This window comes from Labeo rohita, chromosome 6 (genome assembly GCF_022985175.1).
Source record: "Labeo rohita strain BAU-BD-2019 chromosome 6, IGBB_LRoh.1.0, whole genome shotgun sequence".
Taxonomy (NCBI): domain Eukaryota; kingdom Metazoa; phylum Chordata; class Actinopteri; order Cypriniformes; family Cyprinidae; genus Labeo; species Labeo rohita.
Genome location: NC_066874.1, coordinates 6,791,445 through 6,817,954, shown reverse-complemented (window position 1 = coordinate 6,817,954; position 26,510 = coordinate 6,791,445). Strand labels below are relative to the sequence as shown.

Genomic DNA, 26,510 nt, shown 5'->3' with positions numbered 1-26,510 from the left:
GATATTTCAATTTCAAGTCTATGTATTAGAAAATATATATTTTATTTCAGCTAGCTGCCAAGGCAACATTTCTCATTTTCATTTAGTTTAATTTGACGTAAACTATATAGGTTTTTTGTTACTGAAATTTGAATTAAAATTAAAGTGTAAACAGAAAAAAATAAATATATATACATATATATGTGTATACAAATTAAAACTAATTAAAAATATGAACTAAATCTATAATAGTATCTCAAAGACGCAAATAACACTGGTCCGCAACGAGACTAAAATAATGAAGTCTACACAAAGAAGGTATGTGAAGGGTAGTCAAATGAAACTGTTTAAATGTGTATATATAAAGACTGCAGATGCAAAACCCTCTAAGTGTGTCTGAGATTTTTCTGCAATTTTTTCTTTTAAAAGAACACTTTTATCCGGCTCCTAGTTCAGTAATTTCACTTTAATGGCAATGAAAAGGTTTTTAGTCAGTTGTTGAATGCCTTACTTTCAAAAATGTCCATGTTTTTTTCCATAGGAGCCTGAAAAAAATTCTCATTTAACATCTAACGTCTTTATATATACATGAACATGATCATAGTTGAAGAAAAAGTCACTCTATATGGAGAAAATATTTTTTTTAGTTTAACCTTTCTTGTGAAAACTATTACAACTGATTACTCCGCTATGAAAGTTTACTCTGCTATTAAAGTTTCTCTCTGTCTTTCTCTTTCTGTAGGTGTGTGTGCAACATCGATTGCTCCCACATCAGTTTTAATCCGGTCTGTGCATCAGACGGCCGTTCCTATGACAACCCCTGCCAGGTGAAAGAGGTGTCGTGTCAGAAGCAGGAGAGGATTGAGGTCAAATACCTCGGACATTGTAAGGGTCAGTCTCAACTCTTAATTTATTTATCACAAATGTGTTCACCTCTGCTCACGATCTGAGGAGGTTATGAGTGTCTGTCTCTCTCTTTCTCTCTCACACACACACACACGCACACACACATGCACATAAAGTTTTACTATGTTTTGCTGATGGCTTTTTATAAGTGTAACCAGTGTTGGGGGTAATGCATTACAAGTAACGCAAGTTATGTAATATTATTACTTTTTCCAAGTAACTAGTAAAGTAACGCATTACTTTTTAATTGACAAGAGTTACTTTTTTCAAATAAGTAACGCCAGTTACTTTTCCCCCCATTTATTGATTAAAAGCTTTCCTTTCCCCATGTTGAGAGAAATACTAAGTATTTCTTAGTATAGTAAGATGTTAGTTCTACAATAAATGTGAACATGCATTAATTTATCTCACTCACAAAAAACAGATTCAGTATTCCTCAAAATGAATAAAAACAGTGAAATTCAACTCAGAATACGATGCAAACCTGCAATAATTAAATATGTTAAATAATACAAATATCCTTTATGCATTTTTTTATGCATTGCTTCTGTGGTCTATTGTACAGACGTGAATTTACTTTTCTCAAAGCCTGACGATTTTGATGTGAAAAGGCTTTTACATTTGCCAAAAATAGAACTTTTTATATTAAAAACAAACAAGCAAGCCCTGCCCAGATTTAAAAAGTAACATAAAAGTAAAAGTAACACATTACTTTCCATAAAAAGTAACTAAGTAACGTAATTAGTTACTTTTTTAGGGAGTAACTCAATATTGTAATGCATTACTTTTAAAAGTAACTTTCCCCAACACTGAGTGTAACTATATACTGTAGTCAAGCGAATAGTGATGCACATGTAAGTAGATTCAAACATTCATAATATACAATTTGTAAAATGGCAAATTATATGTACATTTACCAATCATAGTCATAGATTAAGAACTCCTGATCACAGGTTTTGTACCCAGTGTTTTTTGTCCCCTTCCATTCATCCCCACACATCACATTTTGATATATTGTCAGAATTTTTAACCAATTTTAGGCCACATTTAAATGCTAAAAAATGATATATATATATATATATATAAATATATATATATATATAGATAGATAGATAGATAGATATATATATATAGATAGATATATGTAGATATAGATAGATATAGATAGATAGATAGTTTTTTTAAATAAACACTGTTATTTTGACCTTTCTGTTTATTAAAGGGGTCTTTGGATGCTAAGTTCACTTTTACATGCTGTTTGAACATTAATGTGTGTTGGCAGTGTATGTACAAATCTACCCTGTAATGATAAAAATCTATGCAGTAGTTTTTAATTAATCTGTAAAAATAATAACCCCTTTTTCAAATCGAGCCATTCTCAGATGCGTGTCGGTGTGGCGTCACACCCACAGAGGCCGCTCCCACGATAGTTGATTGACATGAGCGTCTTACCTCAGATCAGGTGTCAGAGTCCGGCCTCTTTGTTTTTGAAGCTTGAGCAGGGATGTAGGTTAGACAAGAATATCTCCGATTGAGCGATTGAGGTGTTGTGTTGCTGGATGTAATAATGAACGTAGTGGTTGTCATTTACTCCCAACATTTGAGCCCTGAAGATGCAGTAGATTACGTTTGTTTGTAAAGGGAATGTGCCTCCCGATCTACATATATCCGTCTATGTTCACTTGAATCATTCGTGATCCAGATTCACTTACAGCAGAAGTGAGTATAAGGGTTTTTTTATGAATCTTTGCGATCGCCTTTCCCAATAAAGTGCTAGTTAGCAAGTTTAGCGGCTAAACACGGCTAAATGAAAAACAGGCGTGTCTATCCACAGAGAGAAGAGAGGGGCGGGGCGAGCAGAGCTCATTTGCATTTAAAGCAGCCTCGACCAGAATGAGGTGATTTTTGTAGAGTTGATTTTGGCAGGGTAAAAAGGGGGTTGTTTTACAAAACCATTGAGAATTTTTAACCTCAGTAAATTATAGGCTTTTCATTAAGACCCTAAAGAATCATATCAACTTGTGGAAAATGGGCATCTGATGACCCCTTTAAGGTATCCTGGAGAAATGTAACATGGTTTCCAAAAAAAACAGCATGACCGTTTTTAACATTAATACTTATAAAAAAATGTTTCTTGAGCAGCAAATCAACATGTTAGAATGATTTCTGTAGTGACACTGGACTTTTTTTTTTTTTTTTTTTTGAAGTGACTGGAGTAATGATGTTGAAAATTCAGCTTTGCGTCACAGGAATAAGTTAGATTTTAAAATAGATTAAAATAGAAAAAAGTTATTTTAAATTGTAATAATATTTTACAATATTAGCATTTTTGCTCTATTTTTGACCAAATAAATGCAGCCTTTGTGAACATAAGAGACTTCTTTCATGAACAATAATAATCTTAATGACCCCAAACTTTTGAACAATAGTAGTTTTTTTTTTTTTTAAACACATTAAATGTTTAATTCTTTACGTTAGCAACAAACACAAGCATAATGTCCGCACACTGGTACTGCTCCATAGAAAAATATTTATTTGCGACAACGTTTCGACCAGTACCAGTGTGTGTTTTTTTTGCTAATTTCTGATTTTCTTGTCCTGCACCTGGGCCCTCTTTTGGGTTTGGGTATGTGCGCACCTTATTTATATTTTGGATTAATACTTTACGTTACCCATTTAAGGAAAGAAAGCAAAATAATATGGTCTCTGCAGCAACAGTACTGAAGATATTGAGCATTTTCATTTAATTCTGACATAATTAGATTCCTTAAAGAAATTTTCTCCTTCATTTATTGGTAAATGAGAGTCATGCTGCATTTTCAAGTACTTCTAATTTCAAATTTGCTAAAAGTGTTAATTGCATTAACTAAAATGGCTCCAAACATAAATGTTAACAGCTCTAAAAACAAAGTGTCACTCCTTTCCTGTGATAAACAGAGCGGTGTGAAGGAGCATATTGAAACCAGCGAGTCTCTGGAGAACTAGCCTGCTTTATGTGTCCTCAACAGGCCACCGTACCCTGATACCTCCCAGTGTGTGTGACAGTTTGACTGAGTGCTGTGACCTGCTTCACAGACAGTGTCAGGAGAGAGTTTGAGAGTGAGAGAGTGAGAGAAGAAAAGAAAGAAGAAAGATTGTGATTAATTGAGTAAACAGAGGAGGGTGTGGTGTCACTGCTGTAGCATTGATCCCTCCATTGACTTACATGGATACCCTTCAAATGCGCTCCAACACGCATACACACACTTTGTCCTCACCGTTTAGCGATGAAATGCTGCACTCTGTCCTAAATAGTCTTTTAAAGGGCTAGTTCATCGAAAAATTAAGATTCTGTCATCATTTATTCACCCTCATTGTGCAAAGTCCATATAATTTTAGAACGGTCTATGAGGAACAGACAGAAATTGAAGACCAAATCATTTGCTGAACCATTTGTTTTCGCCACAGCTCTCGAATTTCATTCGCATTCACATATAGAGTAGTGCAGGAACGAGTCCTAAAACCTGGAAACAAGTTAGCAACTTCTCAGAAATCCCAAAATCAATGTTTTTGTTTAAATCACTGAAATTTGGTCTGGATAAAAGAAGCTCAAGATGTTTTCACCTTTTATTTTACTACCTAAAATATCAATAATACACAACTGGTGATTTAACGTGTCTAAGACAGCTAAATGGGACTATCGGGGACATTAAACATCATCATGGCGAATAGCTAAAATCATCTACTTATTATTCTGCTTTTATAGCCTTATTGTGTTATTGTGTACCCTTGGTGAATATGAGCAAAGTTGGCTGTGAAAATAAATCTGCATTGTTTATCCTTTGATCGTTCATACAAAAATTCACAAAAGTCTAACCTTTCATTAAAGTGAAACAACTGAAAGCGGGAGGGGGGATCTCATTATGAAATAAATGCTCTAGTTCACATTTGCTACTTTTCCCAAGACAACAGCTCTCAGTGTTCTCCTATAATGCCTGATGAGTTTGAAGAACACCTGTCAAAAGATCAGATACCATTTCTTCATTTCTTCAGAATCTCTGCAGATTCTGCATATTCCCAGCTCCTTCTCTCCACTCATTTCCTATAGGGTTCAGCTCAGGGAACCGGGACGGAAATGGCAGAAGCTTCATTTTGTGCTCAGTGACCCATTTTTGTGTTGATTTTGATGTTTGTTTTGGATCATTGTCCTGTTGGAAGATCCAGCCATGGCCCATTATAAGATTTCTAACAGAGGGCGTCAGGTTTAGATTTTTTATCTGTTGGTATTTGATAGAATTTGTGATGCCATGTATCTGAACAAGATGTCCAGGACCTCCAGCAGAAAAAGCAGCCCACAACATTAAACATCCAGCAGTATATTTAACCGTGGGCAAGGGGTACTTTTTATCCCTTTTTGCACCAAACCCAGCTTCTTTTTTTTAGTTTCATCTGACCATAGAAGCCAGTCCCGTTTGAGGTTCCAGTCGTGTCTGACAACTGAATATGCTGGAATTTATTTTTGGATGAGTAAGGAGGATTTTTCTTGAAATCCTCCCTAACAACATATGGTGATGTACTTCAGAGATATTTTACTCATAAGAATTTCTAGGGGTGCCAATAATTGTGTCCAGCATGCATTGGAAAAAACATTTATTTTATAAAAAGATTTCCCCCCCCCACTTTCCGTTGCTTTACTTTAATGAAAGGTTTGAATTTTGTGATTTTTTAAATAAAAGATCAAAAGTATAAACAAAGCAGATTTATTTTTAAAGCCACCTTTGCTCATATTTACCAAGGATGCCAATATTAGTGGAGGGCACTGTATATAGCATTTTTACAGCTATTCATGTGTTTTATATTTATTTAAATATATAACAGCTATTTGAATGTTTAGTGCCTGTTTTAAAGCAGTGAAGAATAAGAATTACTTGATACTGTTTATAATGTTTCCTAAGGTGCAGTTATTATCTCAGGATGTTGTTTTTTCTTTTTTCATTAAAGGAGAAGTCCACTTCCAGAACAACAATTTACAAATAATTTACTCACCCCCTTGTCATCCAAGATGTTCATGTCTTTCTGTCTTCAGTCGTAAAGAAATTATGGTTTTTGAGGAAAACATTTCAGGATTTTTCTCCATATAATGGACTTGATTGGTGCCCCGATTTTGAACTTCCAAAATGTAGTTTAAATGCAGCTTCAAAGGGCTCTAAACGATCCCAGCCGAGGAAGAAGGGTCTAGCAAGGGTCTAGCAAAACGATCGGTCATTTTTTGGAAAAATAAAAATTTGTATACTTTTTAAGCTCAAAGCACTAGCTCTGGGATGCGCATCCACAACGCTATGAATCACATCTAGGTTCATCGTCTGTGTACTCCGGCTCAAAAATGTAGAGTATGGCAAAAAACTCCATCTCATTTTCTCCTACAACTTCAGAATCATCCAACGTCATTGTACCTTTTTGTTTGTAAACAGCGTTTGACTTACTTGCAGTTCCTTAGTCTTTGCGTGGTTGCTTTGTAAACACTGGGTCTGTTGTTCCGCCTACGTTCCGCGTGACCTTTCGACGTGATTCAATGGTATGTAGCGTTGTGGACGTGCATCCTAGAGTTAGTGCTAAACGAGTTTTTGTGCTTACAAAGTATACAAATTAGAATTTTCTGAAAAAAATGACAGATCGTTTCGCTAGATAAGACCCTTCTTCCTCAGCTGGGAGGAGCCCTTTGAAACTGCATTTAAACTACATTTTGGAAGTTCAGTATCAGGGCACCAATGAAGTCCATTATATGGAGAAAAATCCTGAAATGCTTTCCTCAAAAACCATAATGTCTTTACAGCTGAAGACAGAAAGACATGAACATCTTGGATGACAAGGGGGTGAGTAAATTATTTATAAATTGTTGTTCTGGAAGTGGACTTCTCCTTTAAAGAAACCATAATTTAGATATAAATGGTCATTTTCTACCTTGAATTTTGCCCCTGATTTGAAAACTCCATTGGAAGTCAAGAATAAGAGACTCACTGAGCAGTGTAAACTGTCATTGCTTATAATGGGGGTTTGACTCTGATCTTGAATTGACTGCTCCAGCAATTATAAGAACGAACTTTAATCACTATATGTATATAAAATAATCACAATAAAGATAACAGATGGTATTCATGCTACCAGCAACAGTGTGAAGATGTTCGTTTATCACTGGCTTGATTTACTGATGCATAAACAACAATAAACTATTTCCGACAGAGAACATCTGAACATGAGACCTTATTGTACATATTACACTGATTACAGGTCATGATAGTCATGAAATGCAGTTTCAGATTTTTATACTATGTTAATCAAGGTTAGTTCATAAAGTTTGCAAAGCTTTTTGTACCAGATAGGTCTTACCTAACAGCAGTATGGCTGTCAAGATTGATGGACAGATATGGAGTTGTTCAAAACAAACCTTGATTACATACACCTATGACATGTTATGGGGCATGTTTAGGGGAAATCATGACATCACGATTCTACAGATTTCAAATCCTGGCATTTTAAAAGGGTAAAATTATATTTTGAACTATAGTTAGTTATTAGTGAAATGTGCAGTATGTTTTATTGCAGAGTACACTCTCAGAAAAAAGGTACAGTTCTGTCGCTGGGGCGGTACCCTAAGGTACAAAAGTGAAAAGGTACATCTTTGTACCTTACCTACCCCTAAACAGTACATATTGGTACCTTAAAGGTACATACTGCTACCTTAAAGGTACATATTAGTACTTTAAAGTACATATTTGTACCTTTTCACTTTGTACCTTAGGGTACTGCCCCAGTGACAGAACTGTACCTTTTTATCTGACAGTGTAACCTCTTACAGTTGAGGTCAAACTTTTGCATACACTTAGCACCTATCTAATGTTAATTATTTTACCAAAATAAGAGGGATCATAGAAAATGCATGTTATTTTTTGTTTAGTGCTGACCTGAATAAGATACTTCACATAAAAGATGTTTACATATAGTCCATAAGAGAAAATAACAGTTGAATTTATAAAAAGTTACCTTGTTCAAAAGTTTACATAAGCTTGATTCTTAATACTGTGTTGTTACCTGAATGATCCCCAGCTGTGTTTTTTAATTTAGTGATAGTTGTTCATGAGCCCTTGTCCTGAACAGTTAAACTCCTTCAGGTCCCACAAATTCTTTGGTTTTTCAGCATTTTTGTGTATTTGAACCCTTTCCAACAATGACTGTATGATTTTGAGATCCAGTCTTTTGACACTGAGGACAACTGAGGGACTCATATGCAACTATTACAGAAGGTTCAGTTGCTCACTAATGCTTCCTAAGAAAAAACAATCCATTAAGAGCCGGGGGGTGAAAACTTTTGAACAGAATAAAGATGTTTTTTGCCATTTTTCTTATTTTGCCTATTTTTTTTGTTTTGTTTTGTTTTCAATTACTGCCCTTCAGAAGCTACAGAAGATACTTACATGTTTTCCAAAAGACAAAATAAGTTAAATTTACCCTGATCTTCAAATTCAAAAAGTTTTTTTACTCTCCAGCTCTTAATGCGTCGTTTTTCCTTCTGGAGCATCAGTGAGCATTTGAACCTTCTGTAATAGTTTCATATGCGTCCCTCAGTATGAAAATATGTATCTCACGATCATACAATCATTGTTGGAAAGGGTTCAAATACACAAAAATGCTTAAAAACAAAGTTTGTGTAAATATCAAGAACATTCTGAGTCTCCACTTTACAGCAAGCAAAGAGCTTTTTCTCAAAAACATAATCAAATGTGTTGTTTTGACAAGAGCGAGTTGTTTTTGTTAGAATACAATTTGAGCAAGTCACTTGCCAAATTGGCTGATAGACTACAAACAAGTACCTGAATTTGGCTGGTGCTGGGTGGTTATTTGCCACCATGCAAACCACTCATGATGTTTGCAGTGGTTCTTTGCATTTTTTTAATGTTATGCCATTTTTTTACACAACTTAAAGCCACTTTTATGATTTCATCACAAACCAGCTCTTCACAACATCTAACCTGATAACATAACATTTCTTGTTCGGGTGTGTTTAGAGGAGAAAGACCAGGTGAGCGAGGTACCTTGGGGTCTTTACATCCCATGTCCGGAGCGATACAAGAACTACTGTGTCCATGGAGAGTGCGAGTATCCTAGCAACCTCTCACCCCCCACCTGCAGGTAACCGCACCACACGACACAGACAACATATCAAACTCTTCCTCTTCTTCACCCACGCGCCCACAGACTCTTTAAAGGACAGTGTAAGATTGATTTTGGAGAAGCGCTGAGAAGACAAAAGCAGAGCAGAGCGGGAGAAATGAGAGAAGATGAGAAGGGATGAAAGATGTGCAAGAAACAGTGTGAAGGAAAGAAAAAAAAGAACACAAATTGTGTGTGTGTGTGTGTGTGTGTGTGTGCGCCTCCCCTTGAAAGATGACTCATTCCTACCAGCTGTGTGTATGTGTGTGTGTGTGTGTATGCCGGCTGGCAGGTGTCCCTTTAACCGCCTCCTCTGAGAGGTCGAGGCTCTAATTAAACAAGACTATGTTTTTCCCAGTGTGCAGCGGCTCCCCGCTGCACACTCACTCCCACTCCCACACACACACACTTCCACTGGTTTTTTGCACCTATAAACACTGAAAGCCTAGTAATTATCCCCAAACAGTGGCATCAGCATCCTACTGCCATGTGATTATGCACATGCTCTTTCCCTGCCCTTTATCGTCACCTGCTGAAAGTAGTTATTGATTATGATCTCCGCATCTTTTAACATTGTTTTATCTTGTCCATGTGTGTGTTTTTCAGTTGTTATTCTGGCTTCATTGGGCCACAGTGTGACAGGAAGGACTACAATGTGATGTACGTGGTACCTGGTTCAGGAAAACTGCGTTACGTTCTGATTGCGTCCATCATTGGAGCTCTGCAAGTGGCCATTATCTGCCTTGTAGTGCTTTGCATCACACGGTGAGCTTAAACGCATAAATCACTCAGATATGGGGCAAAGGTTTCTCTAACTTCATGCATGCACAGTCACGTGCTTCTGATGACGATTACCAGGCAGCTGGAAAAATAAAATCTAAAAGTTATGGGGAATAAATCAGGAATGTCAGCGTTAAATGAACAGACAGTGTTTTAACCAGAGTCTATCCATATGTGGATGGTTTTTCGGTATGAAACTGAAGCTGTGAAATCTTATTTTTATTTAATATTTTACGAGAGTATTAATTCGTAACAGCACAGAGATTTCAAGTTTACGGGAATCATGGCAGCACATATGGAAGCCCAAAAAAGCCCTTTTTTTTTTCTTTTCTTGTTTTCATGATCCTCATAAAATAGTTTTTTAGATTTTCTTTTATTTCTTTTTGAGAAAAAAAGACAAAAAAATAAAAATAACGTATTGCCTGCAGATAATGTTATATTAATGAATTACATACTGTATTATATTTATAAATGTATTATCTATTCAATAATCTTTAAAAATTAATTTTTAATAATTTTTATTTAAATTTGAATTCTTTTTAGTTCAGTTAATTCTTAATTTACTGTTTGTATCTCTATTCTTTTATAAGAATGCAAGTCTGTTTTCACATTATTTTACAAGTGTGCATTGAATATTTATCTTTTTGACATGGATAGCCATAGTTATAATCTGTCATTGTATAGAAACAAACAGCCTGGACATTTTACTAGTAAACTCTACTCTTTATTTCTCATAGGAAAAATAACACCATACACTAGCATTTAAAAAATTGGAGCCCACTTTTTAATTTTTTTAATTTGTTTGTATGGTTGTTTGTAAGAAATCTATACTTTTTATTCTGAGAAGATGTTTTAAATTGGTCATAATTGATAGTAAAGACCTTTATAGCATTTCCAAAAAAATTCTGATTCAAATAAATACAGGGTTTTTCTTGATACTTGAATACTTGAAAAGTGCTTGAATTATTGAAAGACAATGTATCTTCTATTCAAAAAACAAAATACTTTTTCACTTATTTCAGTTAATAAAACTAGTAAAAAAAAACTAAAAAACCTAATAAAACTAGTGAGCTAAGCCAGTAGTAGTACTGTTAATGTTGTGTAAACATAGCTGAAGACGTGAAAAGAGGAACAGATGAACTGAATCAATTAAGTGAGTTATTTATGCTGGAACTGCTCCAATTGATTCAAACTTGTGACTTCGATCACTTATTTCAAGTGAATCACTATCAAAAAAACAGATCAATTTAAAAGAGCCAATCATTTTTTAATTTCAACATCGCTTGTAAACGATTTTAAAAAGCACATAGTGATGGGTGAAACTGAGTTTTTAAAAACTCCAAATCAGTTAAACCATTGTGTCACAAAATTATTTACTTATTCGAAGGACTCCAGTCGGATGGCGCATCATGAATCATTTGATTCAGATCGTAAATCATTTACGTCGGGACTTCGGAGCAGGTTTGCGAATGATTTGATTTAGAGTGGAACTTTGGGGCGCGGAGCGTGAATCATTTGATTTAGATAGGAACTTTGGAGTGGGTTCGAAAATCATTTGATTAGGATGGAGACTTCGGTGCAGGTTCGCGAATCATTTGATTCAGATCAAGTGTGCCGCACAAGTTTTGAAAAGTGAAGCCAAAACGTTTCTATCTTCCCCAGGTGGCTGGTCCCAGTATAGGTCATAAACCCCGCCCTCTCCATGTGATCTAATGGGACATGAGGCAAACTAAATAATTAAATTTTACTTTAAATAACTTTTTCCAAAAATGTTTTTTGTCATTTTGTGTAGTTTTTATCACGCTGATGTAAGATCAAGTGTTAATTTTTTTAAAAATAAGTTTGGTTTTAGTTAGTTATGTGATGCTATAAAAACAGGAGCGTGACGTCATGATTGACAGCTGAGATTGACAGATTCTCTGAGTGAACGGAGGTGCCAACGGACCTTCAGGAAGAAATTGGGGTTTTATTTACCTTATTTTAACAGAAACTTCAGTTACAGCAATAAGCAGACAAAAATTGGAGCAGTCAGGCTAATTAGGCCCAAATCAGTGCAATATGTCCGTGTCCTATTAGGGCGCTGGCGGCTTCACTTTTCCTCAATGAAAGAGCGTGAAGGTGCGTCATCCATCTTTTTTTTTACAGTCTATGATTCAGATTGAGACTTCAGTGCAGGTTTGTGAATCATTGGTTTCAGTTCTGGTTTGTTTCAGAACAGGATTTCGGAGTGGTTTCACAAATCTTTTTTCTGATATTTTTTTTTATTGAACAGAAGAAAACATGAAAGGTTTCATTAGGGCAGTACAGTTATAAAAAAATAAAAATAAATAAAAAATAAAAACAAGCTATATGCAAATACAAATACCTTAAATAAAAAAAGAAAAGAAAAGAAAAGATAAGAAAGAAAATTAACCATAGTTTTCATTTGAAAGCAAAGACATTGTTTCACAAGTGAGGTCTCTGATTGAAGTCCTTAAAAATTAAAAAAAAGTAGTGCTTGAAAAGTTCTTGAAATTTCATTTTACAGTATCTGTACGAACCCTGTAAGTGCTATTCTTTTTGAACTTTTTATTCATCAAAATTTCTAAAAAAATGTTTCATGGTTTTCCGTAAAAATATGAAAGCAGCTGTTACGATGTTAACAATGTTTCTTAAGCAGCAAATCAGCATATTAGAATGATTTCTAAAGGATCATGTGACAGTGAAGAAAATTGAAAGCTGAAAATTCAGCTTTACCATCATAGGGAATAAATTACATTTTATCTTTTGAATGGTTGTGGTCATATTTCAATGATTTTGGACAAACTATCCCTTTATTATTACATATAATACACAGTGACTACAAAAAGTATCTTGACACTTAAGGGGATAGTTCACCCTAAAATTACTCACCCTCATGATGTTCTGAACCCGTATATCTTCATTAATCTTTGAAACACAAATTAAGATATTTTTGATGAAATCCGAGAGTTTTCTGACCCTTCATAGACAGCAACACAACTGACATGTTCAAGGCTCAAAAAGGTAGTAAGGACATCGATAAAATAGTCAGTGTGACATCAAGGGTTTTTGGGTGAACTGTCCCTTAGGTAAAACCATTGTTACTTGCATACATATTTTTAAGTGAGACTTAAGTGTCCAAACACTTTTTGGGGCGACTGTATATTATGTATGAACAGCATTTATACAGAAACACACAGACATGTAGGGCTGCGGTCACAGCTTTGCTGATTATAATAGGATGGGAGTGCTGGAGTATTGTCGCATTGCTCAGTTCCTCTGTGTAATTTATTCAAAATTCAACAGTTTTGTTTTTCCTGCTGCTGATAAGGACAGTGTGATTTCCTTGATTGTCTGATGCATAAAGTCGCCAATTAATTCATAACAGTTCTGAGCTTATGAAGCCTACATAAATAAATATTATGGCACGCAGTTACAGACACACAAGTTTCGAAAAGTACTCTGATTGCAATATCTAGAGAGCTAATCAACAATTATGAATAATGTTAAAATCAAGTTGACATGCATGTGCACGGCCATGAAGTGAAAGGTGTTTCAGAAGTGCACGGTGTTCACCGCAGTGCCCTCCTTCACCTTACAGCCCGCAACCGGTTTCTATAGCAACACACTTTCTAACTGCAGCAGTGACTTAGGAACGTCTTTCTCTTATCTGTCTCCTCTTGCTTTCTCCCGCTTTAATTTTCTCAAGTCCTGTCTTTCACTGTCTCGCGCTCGCGCTCTCCTCTGTCTGTCGGCGTCTTTCGCTCTCTGTCATTCTGTCTAGCTAATCAAAGATGCTCAGACTGAAGCACATGTTTAATCAAACACACTCCTGCAAGGGCGCAGAGCCGGCGTAGTGATTAGGTGATTGTAATGATTCTCTGACGCCGCATTGCATGCAGAGTGTAAGAGCTACAGGGAGGTAGCAAAAGTAGAGTGAAAATACAAAGAGCAAAGAAGGAAAATCAAGCACTCTCTGATGAGCGATCATTCAGACTCGTTGACCTTTTAAAAGTTTACGGCATACAGTAGCGGTGTGCCTCTGTACCGCTCCACCTGTAAGCAGGCTTTCGGAGGCCTCTAATATGTTATGGTTTTTTTGATTGTTGCTTTGTCCCATAACGAGGCTCCCAGGGACGCGCGGGGCGGTGGAATGGACCATGTTGTCATAATGGCTCTGTTGCCCTCAGTGTTTCCTCCCAAGGGGGAAATTGCCACCTCACTTTTGTATAATCAGCACAAATGGGCATCGGATACAATCCATTTAATATAACTCTCCAAAAGTAGCCCTGTAGGATTCTAAAGGAGGGGGTTTATTGATCAAAGACAGTGAAGGGTTTGCCAAACAGACACAACAATGCAGCAAAAGTGTTTTGCAGAGATTTAACGTCTAGCTTTTTTGGGAAAACTTTTGCCATTATAGTTTCAGAAGCTGTACAAGTGGGCTAAATGGACATCAAGAAATGAGAGTGTGATACAGCTGTCCTAATATCATATTGAGGAACAAACCCGTAGTAAAAGACCGAAACAAAACAAAAAGTGGCATAATTTGGTCTGCCAAATCAAAGTCATATGTGCAAAAAAGATTGTAGAAAATTGAAGCTAAAATGTCCCGGAATTGGCCACTGTCATCTTGGGCTGATGACATCATCTAGAGCCGAAGTCTGTGCAGGAGTGATTGTAAGGTGATTGCAGGGTCCCACCCAAACTCCCACAGAGCCAATCACAAGCTCACAAACATGAAGCCACGCCCCATTATTATAGCATCAAATAACTAAAACCAAACTAAAGGGATAGTTCACCCAAAAATAAAAATTACCCAGTGATTTACTCACCCTCAAGCCATCCTAGGTGTATACGACTTTCTTCTTTCAGACGAAAACTGTCACAGTTATATAAAAATAAATGTCCTGGCTCTTCCAAGCTTTATAATGGCAGTGAATGTATTTGTGTAAGAAAAATATTCTTACACCTTATATTGTAAAAGGGCTCCCTATAGTTTAAAGCATAAGCAGAAGTAGATTTTTATCACTAAAAAAAATTTAATTATAACTTAATGTATTTTAAAAAAGAGCAACTTGTTCAGTAAACCACTGTTTATTTAAAAAAAAAAAAAAAGTAACTAAATAAAGTTTAGTTTTTCCCCCTGCTGTACCGAAATCATACCGAACCATGACGGTAAAACCGAGGTACATGCCGAACCATCATATTTGTGTACCGTCACACCACTAGTATACACCTAGAATGGCTTGAGGGTGAGTAAATCATGGGGTAATTTTAATTTGAGTGAACTTTCCCTTTATTAGAAAAAACAAACACTTAAACATAGGTCAGTGAAAATGACAGAAACCATCTTTGGGTAAAGATATTTGAAAAGTAATTCGATTTTTTTTTTAGATTGCTGATTTCTCTTTTATTTACATAAAGAGGGTGGAGTTTATTAAAGATAAAGACAAACAGGCAAAACCCTGCAGACCTTCCTAAGTGATATTTAAAAATTAATAATACATTTAATTTGTTAAACAAAAAAAACAAACAAAAAAAAACCTTGGTTACACCACATGATATTTTTTTATACTTTCCTTTTATAAAATGGTATACATTACCATTTAAATGTTTGTAGCTGTAATGATAATGACAGAATATTGTTGGAATCACAGTACTGAAACTTTTTTTTTCAGCTAAAGAATGATAAAAACATTGACAGCCATTCAGAATCCACCAGTCCTTAGAGAGAAGTATTTAAAGCATCAGACGATAAAACTGCAGGACATTTATAATGATCAAAACATTATCGTCATTTGATGTGGACGCTACTATATATCTTTATAGTTATTGTGCTTGGTGTAAACAGGCCTTTATAGTGTTACAAAATGACAAATAAATGTTCTTTTGATCATCCTATTTAACAAAGAATCCAGAAAAAAAAATGCATCATAGTTTCCACAAAGTATTAAGAAGCACAACCGTTTCTTGAGCAGAAAATCAGGCATATTAGAATGATGTGAAGACTGGAGTAATGATGCTGAAAATTCATTTTTGCATACATTTAAGATGTATTAATACAGAAAACAGTTATTTTGTGTTGTAATTATATTTCACATACGCATAAAAAAATAGACCTGTTTTACAAAACTTTAAGATTTTTTTTTTTTATGACTGAAAATCTTCTTTAATCTAACCATAATCAGAATAAGTATGGTTCAAATGTGCTGCAGTTTTTAAATATAGGCTTTAAATATAGGATTTTCTGAGCCTGAAATTTAGCAAATCTTTGACACGGCCAGTATCAAGGTTATATTTAACAGAATGAATATGTAGATTATGTAGGATAAGTTTTTACAGACAGGGTCACTGCTTTCAAGGTTATACAAATCTTAATATTGTTTTGGGAGTTTTCTACAATAGGTTTACATGCATGCTAGGTCAAAAAACACTTTAGTTTTCTCAAAATATTCATTTAATATCACCTCATTTTTCAGTGATTCTCAAACGATTCGTTTGAAGCAGTTCAAAGATTCAGTCTTTCTAAACCCTTCCTTTCCTTGAGCCTACTCTGCTCTAAATCAGGGCTCTCAAGTTTCACGCATTCACCGTGAGACACACGCATTTCAACCAGTTCACACTCTCACGCCACACCTTGTATTTTTCACGCTAAAAAGTGAGGGATAACTTATATATACTGTTATATACCGCTATATGTTAATGGACTTTCTCTAGCAGTTGAAGCGGTGGTCACGTTGCGGCCACGGAGCGGACGTTGTGTTTGTATTTACAACAAAGTAAATACAGTAGGTAACCCATTCTTCTGTTTTTCCCCCCTTCATTTTACGATTCCTGAACGAAATCACTTGCCTGTGATCAAAGATAGTGAGAGCTGATGTTGGGGAATATAGCCAAATTCATGCAAAATTATTAGCTCTCCAACAGCTTTAACTAAGTTTTGGCTACTGGAAACTAAGGAAAGAACTGGACAGTTGGTAAATCTGATAAAAACAGACAAATTATCCAAATTGATTACTTTTCTAAATTTCTAACTAATGTTTTCAACTGTTAATCCTTTTGAAAGTTAACCTTAACCTTACAGTAGCACTCAACACTGATTACGGTCAGACTTACCTTCATCACTTGACTTAAGATTATAATAATAATTAAATTTTAAAGCACAACCGCCACAAAATCAGACTTCAGCACCTAGGTTAGGTTAAATACAGATTTAAAATCAGAAGATATAGTTTAGTAGCTATGATACCATTTTTATAATCAGATCCTTGCAGTTAATCGTAAAAAAAAAAAAAGCATATACATAAACCCAAATATGTAAATAAATCAGTTATTGCATAAGCTTGTGTCCTATTTTGTGTCCTAAACTTCTGAAACGTTTTGTCTCATATTTTAGAGCAGTCAATGCAATTTGGGAAAGAAATTAATCAAATCTGTGTGAAAATATTCAGATGTAACCCCCTTTGTGATTTTCATAAGTAACTGTAATTTAACTATACATTGTTTCTCAGCAACTGTAACCGATTAGTTACAATTATTTTGTAATTAAATGATGTAATTCCATTACATGTAACTAGTTACTAGTTAAGTTTGAGCCCCTACCACTGTCATCAAGGCATCAATATGTGCAACAAACACTTGCAAAACAAAATGCCATTCATAAGCTGAAATATGTGCTTTCTCTCTCTTCACACACACACAGCTTGACATACTCAGGGCAAGTTCTGCAATACTGTATGTTTAGGCCTAGAGTATGTACTTTGAGAACTGCTGTTTATTGGCTCATTTGGGGTCAAATTTTCATTTGATTTTTGATACGTTTGTATTTTTGAAATGTATTTTATTTTTTATGAATTTGACTTTAATTAAACTTACCAGTTGTCATAGTTTCTATTTTGTGCTGGTCAATTATGACCAACAGATAAAATTGAACTTCTAGCAAAAATTGGAGAGAATTGCGTGGGGCCGAAAGGCTCCTCTCCCAACAGATACAATCTCACTCCAAACTTTTTCTAAAACTTGAGAGCCCTGCTAAATGGTCAGAAGGTCCAGTCTGTTATGATTTGTCTACCGCATACAGCACGTCAGAAACGATACGCCCATTGCCATAGTTATGTATTTTTAACTCGCGATAGAAAATATAAATATAAAATCTATTATTTATCATACTTACAGGTTGTGATTCAGTGGAGCCAGCTGGTCCAAATAAACTTGATACTAAGCCATCTTTGAAGAGTGAAGCAGTCATCAGTAAAATTACATGTTTGTGGGCGGGGTCAAGTTGTTCGTAGTCGGCCAATGTAGAACATAGGTGGGAATTATGCAAATATGCTACCCTGTGACATGTAGACATTACGGAGGTGGGATTCGAATTACTAATGACTCGTTTAGGCTGTACAAAGTCGATTCTTTATTCTGGAAGAGTAACTTTCGTAATCGTGCACTTTCAGCTTTACAGTTTCAGCAAGGGAAACTGGTTCAGCCTGCCACAGAGGGAAAAACTAAAAAAAAACTTTTAAATAAAAATAATGCACAAAACTTGTGAATATTTACGACTGTTAATTTTCTTAATTCACACGCCATTAGCTGGCGTGGCAAAAAGTTCATTTGAGACTCTGAATCTAATGCTTTAAGACTTGGTAGGTGATTAGTTTTCTCAACCCGTGCAGGCAGTGAGTTAAAGGTTCTCTTCACTCTGTAAAACTTCATGTTTGCGAGCGAGAGGATGGAACTAATTAAACCAGGAACAGCTTTGGTCTGGTCAGGAATGAGTGTCCCCCACGTACCCTGCTGCCTCCGAGCCGATTTAAGAGCCAGGGGCGCACTCTGCCCTATGCAAAACATGACATTTAATAAAGCGATGAGGAAAATATAATAAAGATTCCCTGTGGTGGAAGGTTTCCCCTGCCGAGCTGCTAGGGAAGAGAGAGAAGCTGTTAATGAGACAATTTAAACCACAGCAAGTGGCTGTCTGTCGCTATCTGATCTCCATTTGTCTCTCTCCATCTCCCTCTTTCTGTGCATTTTATACATTATGATTAGAGCTGTCAGTTTAAACTATTCATGTAATTAAATTAATTATATAAAAAACAACCTGTTAAAAACTGAACACATTTAATCATGCCCGCTGACCACTATGTAAACGCTGTAATAAGGAACATAGGTCGATAATATCATAAAAACAGTCTGTTTGAAAGTCTACCTCAGACAGATTGATAAAACTCAACTATAAAATGTACCACTATAGACTGTAGGTCAGTGGCAGGATTTTTAATGATATGGGGAAAAAACAATATATTGACTCCTGAAGTTGTGTGAATGTCATGCTTTAAAACTTGGTCAGTGATTTGTTTCCTCAACCTGTATAGCCAATTAAATTTAAAGCTGAAGTTAAAGTTTGTCCTTACTGTGTAAAACTCGATGTTTGTAAGCAAGAGGATGGAACAAATTTCAGGAACTTTCAGGAATCTCATTTTAATGTCTTTTGATTTTTAAAATCAATATATATTGTATGTTTTTTTAATTGACAGCCCTTGTGTAATATATAATCTCTTTTTTTTTGTGAAGAATAATAATAAAATCTCCTAGTTTGCTGTGCTTGTTTGTTAATAAATATTTTATTATTATTATTATTTTTATTAGGGGCCAAGCACTGAAGGTGCATAGGCATCTGTTGTATCCTTTGGCATTCTTCTTATTCTTCTTCTTCCACTCTTGAGTCTATGGCAGCCCAAAGAACCGCTTGCGGGAAAGTTATGAAATTTGGCACACTGATAGAGAACAGTCTCAACATTAACCATAGCAAGTCTCTAACTCAAACTCTCTAGTGCCACCACTTGTCCAAGTTTTCACTTATGTTTAAGCTAATAACTTTTGAACTGTACATTTTAGAAGCAAAATTATTTTTCCTTCTGATTCCTTAGTTCATGCAATTGTTAATAGTGTGAAAAACCTGCTTATGGAACACAAATTGTGGAAAAAACTTATGGAGTTCAAGTTGATTAGTTGAAAAAATTCTTGATAAACGCACAAATTAATTTGACGAAAAGCATGAAATGGTTGTAAAGCTATATCTCTGCAAGGCTTCAGGGCATTGAGACCAAACTTGGTGTGTGTTATAATAAGAATAACCTGAGGCTACCTGCACCGTTTTGGTGCAGCACCACCTAGTGGTCAGAAAATATGAAAAATGACTGGTTTTGCTTATAACTTCTGAATGGTTGGGCCAAAAATCACAAAACTGGTCTCTTTTGATTCGGTGCAACATGCCAAATTTTCCCATGTCACCCATTTTGAGCGTCATCCATTTTGAATTTTGTTGTAAAATGCTATATTTTATGAACACATTGGCATATCATTACAAAACTTAGTATATGTCTTCAACACCATGCTGTGATAGTACTCAAAAGTTATAATGAAATATGCAAAAATGCTAATAACTTTTGAGTATATTAGCCTACTGTAATGAGACTGATCTCAATATATTCTTTGGATCACGCCAAGAACATAGATACCAATTTTGTCATAGTCAGATGAACTTCCTGTCCACCATTTTTTATTTATGTTGATAAACCACTATTGGTCTAATTTGAACCAAATTTGACTCAGATCATTTTCAGACTGCATTAGCAAAATGTTATGGATGTTGTGTTGATAGATGAAATGGATATCGTTTACACCTCATCACACCAACGAATTTGCTGGATAGATGCCAAACTGCATTTGAGGCTGTATCTCTGCTGAGCTTTGACATATTGACACCAAACTTTGTGTGTGCCATTGTCACCTGACACTGACCACACCACATCAATTTGGTAACAGCACCACCTATTGGTCAAAAGCTAAAGTGATATACCATTCATATGAAGCTATTAACGATTAATAATGAAATTTCCAAAAATGCTAATAACTTTTTTGGTCTCAAAATATTCCTTGGGTAATGCCAACAACATAGTTATAAATTTTACCATTTTCGTCCAAACTTCCTGTCCGACATTTTCATTAAACACTTTTTACTTTTTTGAACTCCTCCTAGACTATTTGTCTGATTTTCACCAAATTTGATTCAGATCGTATTCAGACTGTGCTGATTTTATATAGATAGACGAAACCATTTTTGTATAGTGCCGCAACAAAGTTGAGGCATGATGCCAAACATTGTCTGAGGCTGCATCTATGAAAAGCTTTGACATACTGACACCAAACTTTGTATGTGCCATTGTCACCTTACACAGAACACACCACACTGATTTGATAACAGCACCACCTAATAGTCAAAGGCGATAATCTATTAATTCATATTAAAAGCGGTTGTATTTAAGATTTTTCAGCCATCTTCTTAAAACGGGTTCAGTTATCACTGATGCAGTTGATCTGACTTATCTTGTTTTCTTTGTGCCTGGCCCCTTAATTGCTATATTTATTAAATGAATAAAGAATTATTATTACTATTGTAATATTTCACTGTACAAAACAATTGAATAAAGTATATTATACAATAATAGTTTTATGTTTAACATCTTAAAGCATATGCAGACATAAAATCATGTTGAGCGGCATTTACTGAGACTCTTCTGAAAGAAGATACTCTTCACACTGAAACATACAGCACATATGTTTCACTAAAGTAGTATTTGCAATCTGATAATCAAACTACAATTTACAATTTTGGATTTATTTCAATTAATCGTGCAGCTCTATTAAATCGAAGAATGAGGAATATAAACTTCCTTCCTTGTGTGTTTCCAGAAGGTGTCCACGTGGGAATCGGATAGCACGGCAGAAACAAAACGTTCCACACTTCAACTCCGAAAACACCCTGCGGGCCTCCACCAGACTCATCTGACGAACCCTTAAACTTAGAGTGACATGTGCTAAAGACAGCGGTGAAAAGGCCCCAGGGAATTGTGGGAACACACACCCCTCCATACAGGTGTTGTTGGGTGTGTGTAAGAACCGAGGCGGGACTCCTGGCAGTGTGCAAACCTTATTGTCCCTTGATTCCCATAGGACGCAAGCAGGGGACAGCCTCACGGGACGGGCCTGCAGCGGTTTTTCCACCTGGCCTGCAGGCTTGAGTTAGACTCAGTGGGAAAGAGAACAGGCAGTCAGCTTCGTCAGAGCGTACGGCCAAAAACAGCCCTTCCCTGGGGTTGCAACAATCTGGAAAGAGAAGTGCTTGTGTATGGATGGATGGAAGGATGAATGGATGGATGAGTGATGGATGACTGGAGAGGTGTGCCACATGTTGCCTTGTATTTGTTGTCTATGACACCATTGAAGAAATGAGCTCTCCAGGGCTCTCTTTGGTTATGTATTATATATTTCCGATAGGTTAACATACTTGTGATTGTTTTTTTCTTTGTATTAATTTGCTGTAATGTAAATAAATAATTTATATCATGTGATTTGATGCATCACTGTGTATGACTTTGACTTCTACACTGCAAAAAAGCAGGTAACACTTTAAGGTTAGTAATTTCCTTAATTGGCATTTTTAGGGATGAACAGTATATCGGTACCCTATTTTTATTGCTTATATTAAATATTTAATTGTGCATGCTCAGTAGCATTATTTTTAGGTTTAGATTACCTTTACCTTTAAAACACTTATTTAAAATTTAATAAATCTCAAAATTAATATCCATTTTGATTCTGTACATTATACATAGTACATTATGCCATTATTGTTAAATTGACTTTAGAATGATGGATAAAAAATATTGATTTCAGTTTTAGTCTTCTATTTTTAGCCAGACAAAAGGATATAGAGTATAAAATCTCGGCCATTCATAATAAATGATTACCGGCTTGTTCTGTATTGCTCAGAATTTTTAATATTGGTGCATCAGAAGTATTTTTGTCTCTTTGTCCGGTAAAAATATTTTAAAACAACTTTAAATCAAGAAATTTATCTGAAAAACAAAACCATGTAGATTTTTTTTAAATGCTATTGGGAGAACACATTATCTGAAAACAAACTGTAATATCTTACACAATTTAGCATTCAAAGTCAATTTATAGTGTGTGTGTGTGTGTGTATATATATATATATATATATATATTAGTGCTGTCAAACGATTAATCATGATTAATCGCATCCAAAATAGAAATTTTTGTTTACACAAAATATGTACTGTTTATTTATTATGTATATATAAAATGCACACATGCATGGATATATGAAAAAAAATGATTGTATGAAAAAAATTAGATATTAAATATATTTATATATAATATTAATTATACAAATAAAAATATATACATGTAAATATTTTCAAAATATATATTGTATGTTTGTGTTTTTATTTAAACATAATAAATATACACAGTATACACACATATATTATGTAAACAAAAACTTTTTTGGATGCGATTAATCGTGATTAATCGATTGACAGAACTAATACACACAAACACACACACACAACTACTACTAATGCTATTAAATAAGCTGTTACAATCACTTCAGCAAACTTGTTTTCCTAAAAATGTGCTTAACTTTCCTACAACGTTCCTTGCTGCAAATCTCCTTAACCTTCCAAGTTTGAAGGTCTTGTCACTTGTCAAAAATATCAATACTCTCACAGATTTAGAGGTACCCAGCACTCTGTTGATTAGCTTTAGGACTGAGATACATCCTTTCTCGTCACCTTGTTTCTCTTAGCACAATCTGACACGAGCAGGAAAGGAAAGTCTGTCTGTCTGCCTCCTTCGGCCCAAAGGGATTTGTAGGCGGATGAAGCCCAGCAGCCGGTCGATGGCTGTGAGCCGCACCCATTACCCAGCAATCAATGCTGCCACAAGATCCGACAGCAGAGATGCTGTCACAACCTCAGTCCGGCTCTCTCCTACGCCTCTGAGCTGTCAAATACAATCACCGCCAACAAGTAGTGTGTGTGTATGTGTGTGTCCGTGTGTGTTGTACCGTTACCAATGCCCTCTGTGACCTGAGGTAACTTGTGGAACCAGATCCAACAGTCCTTGGGAGACAGAGTGGCGTGAGTGTGTGTGTGTGTGTGTGTGTGTGTGTGAGCAAGCTTAGACATAAAACTACAAATGATGCATGAAAGAGAATGTTTTATGATTCCCGTGTCACTTGTTGCCATTATGATCAATGACCACACGATGGCAGTGCTGAATCAAGTGAGCGTCTCAAATGGATCATTATACTGTTCATTCATAATGCGAAGACATTAAGGAGTCGTTCTGTGAAGGGATATGTCTCGCTTCCATGTTAAAAAGGTAATTTTTTAAAGAACATTTCTGTAATTCTGCCAGTCAAGAAATGCTTGAAATCCTATGCTGTGTAGAAGTAATTTAATTCATCCCAAGCTAAATTAACAAAAAAATAAAAAAATACCAGGGAATTCAAACTTGTGAGGGGGGAATGTAATGGGGTGGAACAATTTCAAACCAAAATGGCTCTAGGTTTATAGCCTTATCATTAGCATTCAGAAGTCTTTAACGTCAGGAGAAAAAAAAAAATATGTTTTTCATGTCTGTTTTATGTGATGAGCCCATTTAAAAAATTCATAAAGGCATCTGGGAATGCAAATGATGTCATTTCCTCCTCACTGTGCCGCTGAAAATGACAGTTCACTATTTTTACAAAACTCAAAGACAGATATAAAGAGAATTTATATCAGAAGAGGACTTAATACAGTTTATTTGGTGTGAATAGTAAAATAAACACATTTTGTCATAGTACCACTCAAATATCGTTTCTATGAATTGCTGTCGACGTCAAAACGCTGAACAGATTTTATGTAGCTCCTCCCCTTTTCAGCGCTGCGCTCGTTGTCTTCTGTTTTCCGTTGGTATTTCCAAAGCCTTAAGGTAAATTCGTACGAATTCTAAACATGTCTGCATGGTTGTTCCTCTGACGCTAATGGTCTAAATAGCTAGAATTAGCCTGTGAACTACTAAAATGTCTACAAAGAATACACTATCAGCACAAAACAATATTTTAATATAATTTTCATTTGTGAACAACATTTATATATATATAATGTTATTAAGTTGGCTTGAGAAAGCCAACTTACTGATATGCTATTTAAACTTATAGTTATTATTCTTCTGAGACTAAAATTATCAACTCTAATAACTCCTCCTAGAGCTTTAACTCTACAAACTCCAAACTCAGCCCAGATCTTCAGACTGATCTGAAGTTAGTTGCTATATCTTTTCTAATTGATCAGACTTAAGGTTTTCCTAAAAATGGCAATTAAATTTGGGAAAAATCCCATAGACTTACATTGACAGAATGTTCAAATGAGCAACACTTTTCAAATTCCAACTGTCAAAACTCCCAGAATCCTTTGAGACTCAATCAAACTTCCCTTCTATGTACTGTATTTCTAATCCATTTAAACTCATTCAAACTCATCTATCTGTCTATCTATCTATCATCTAACCATCTATCTATCATCTAATCATTACTATCTATCTATCTATCTATGGCTAGCAAACAGAATCATGCTAGTAACTTGTTAATCATGCTAGAAAAATGCTAGGGACATGCTAATAATGCTAGAAACATGCTAGCAACTTGCTAATCATGCTAGAAACATGCTAGAAACAAGCTAATCATGCTAGAAACATGCTAGCAACTTGCTAATCATGCTAGAAACATGCTAGCAACGTTGCTAATCATGTTAGCAACATGCTACCAACATGCTAACAACTTGGTAATCATGCTAGAAACAAGCTAATCATGCTAGAAACATGCTAGCAACTTGCTAATCATGCTAGAAACATGCTAGCAACATTGTTAATAATGTTAGAAACATGCTAACAACTTGCTAATCATGTTAGCAACATGCTACCAACATGCTAACAACTTGCTAATCATGCTAGAAACATGGTAATCATGCTAGAAACATGCTAGAAACAAGCTAATCATGCTAGAAACATGCTAGCAACTTGCTAATCATGCTAGAAACATGCTAGCAACGTTGCTAATCATGTTAGCAACATGCTACCAACATGCTAACAACTTGGTAATCATGCTAGAAACAAGCTAATCATGCTAGAAACATGCTAGCAACTTGTTAATCATGCTAGAAACATGCTAGCAACATTGTTAATAATGTTAGAAACATGCTAACAACTTGCTAATCATGTTAGCAACATGCTACCAACATGCTAACAACTTGCTTAATCATGCTAGAAACATGGTAATCATGCTAGAAACATGCTAGCAACTTGCTAATCATGTTAGAAACATGTTAGCAACATGCTAGCAACTTTGCTAATCATGCTAGAAACATGCTAGCAACCTGCTAATCATGTTAGAAACGTGCTAGCAACATGCTAACAACTTGCTAATCATGTTAGAAACATGCTATCAACTTTGCTAATCATGTTAGAAACATGTTAGCAACCTGCTAATCATGTTAGAAACGTGCTAGCAACATGCTAACAACTTGCTAATAATGCTAGAAACGTGTTAGCAACATGCTAGCAACTTGCTAATCATGCTAGAAACATGCTAGCAACTTGCTAATCATGCTAGAAACATGCTAGCAACATTGTTAATAATGTTAGAAACATGCTAACAACTTGCTAATCATGTTAGCAACATGCTACCAACATGCTAACAACTTGCTAATCATGCTAGAAACATGCTAGCAACTTGTTAATCATGCTAGAAA

The 26,510-nt window shown here is 35.4% G+C and overlaps 1 protein-coding gene across 3 annotated transcripts in view; it reads left to right on the top strand.

The window, feature by feature from the left end:
• Nucleotides 1-22,253, top strand: part of tmeff2b (transmembrane protein with EGF-like and two follistatin-like domains 2b) — an 88,157-nt gene extending 65,904 nt beyond the window's left edge. For 2 of the 3 annotated variants that reach the window (XM_051113260.1, XM_051113263.1), the window contains exons 6-9: nt 722-870; nt 8,928-9,051; nt 9,679-9,837; nt 21,604-22,253. In XM_051113260.1, coding sequence (XP_050969217.1) covers nt 722-870; nt 8,928-9,051; nt 9,679-9,837; nt 21,604-21,700 — 529 coding nt within the window. In that variant the 3' untranslated portion in view covers nt 21,701-22,253. The remainder of the gene's footprint in view (nt 1-721; nt 871-8,927; nt 9,052-9,678; nt 9,838-21,603) is intronic. The other variant, XM_051113261.1, reaches the window with a different exon arrangement.
• The last annotated feature ends 4,257 nt before the right edge of the window (nt 22,254-26,510 follow it).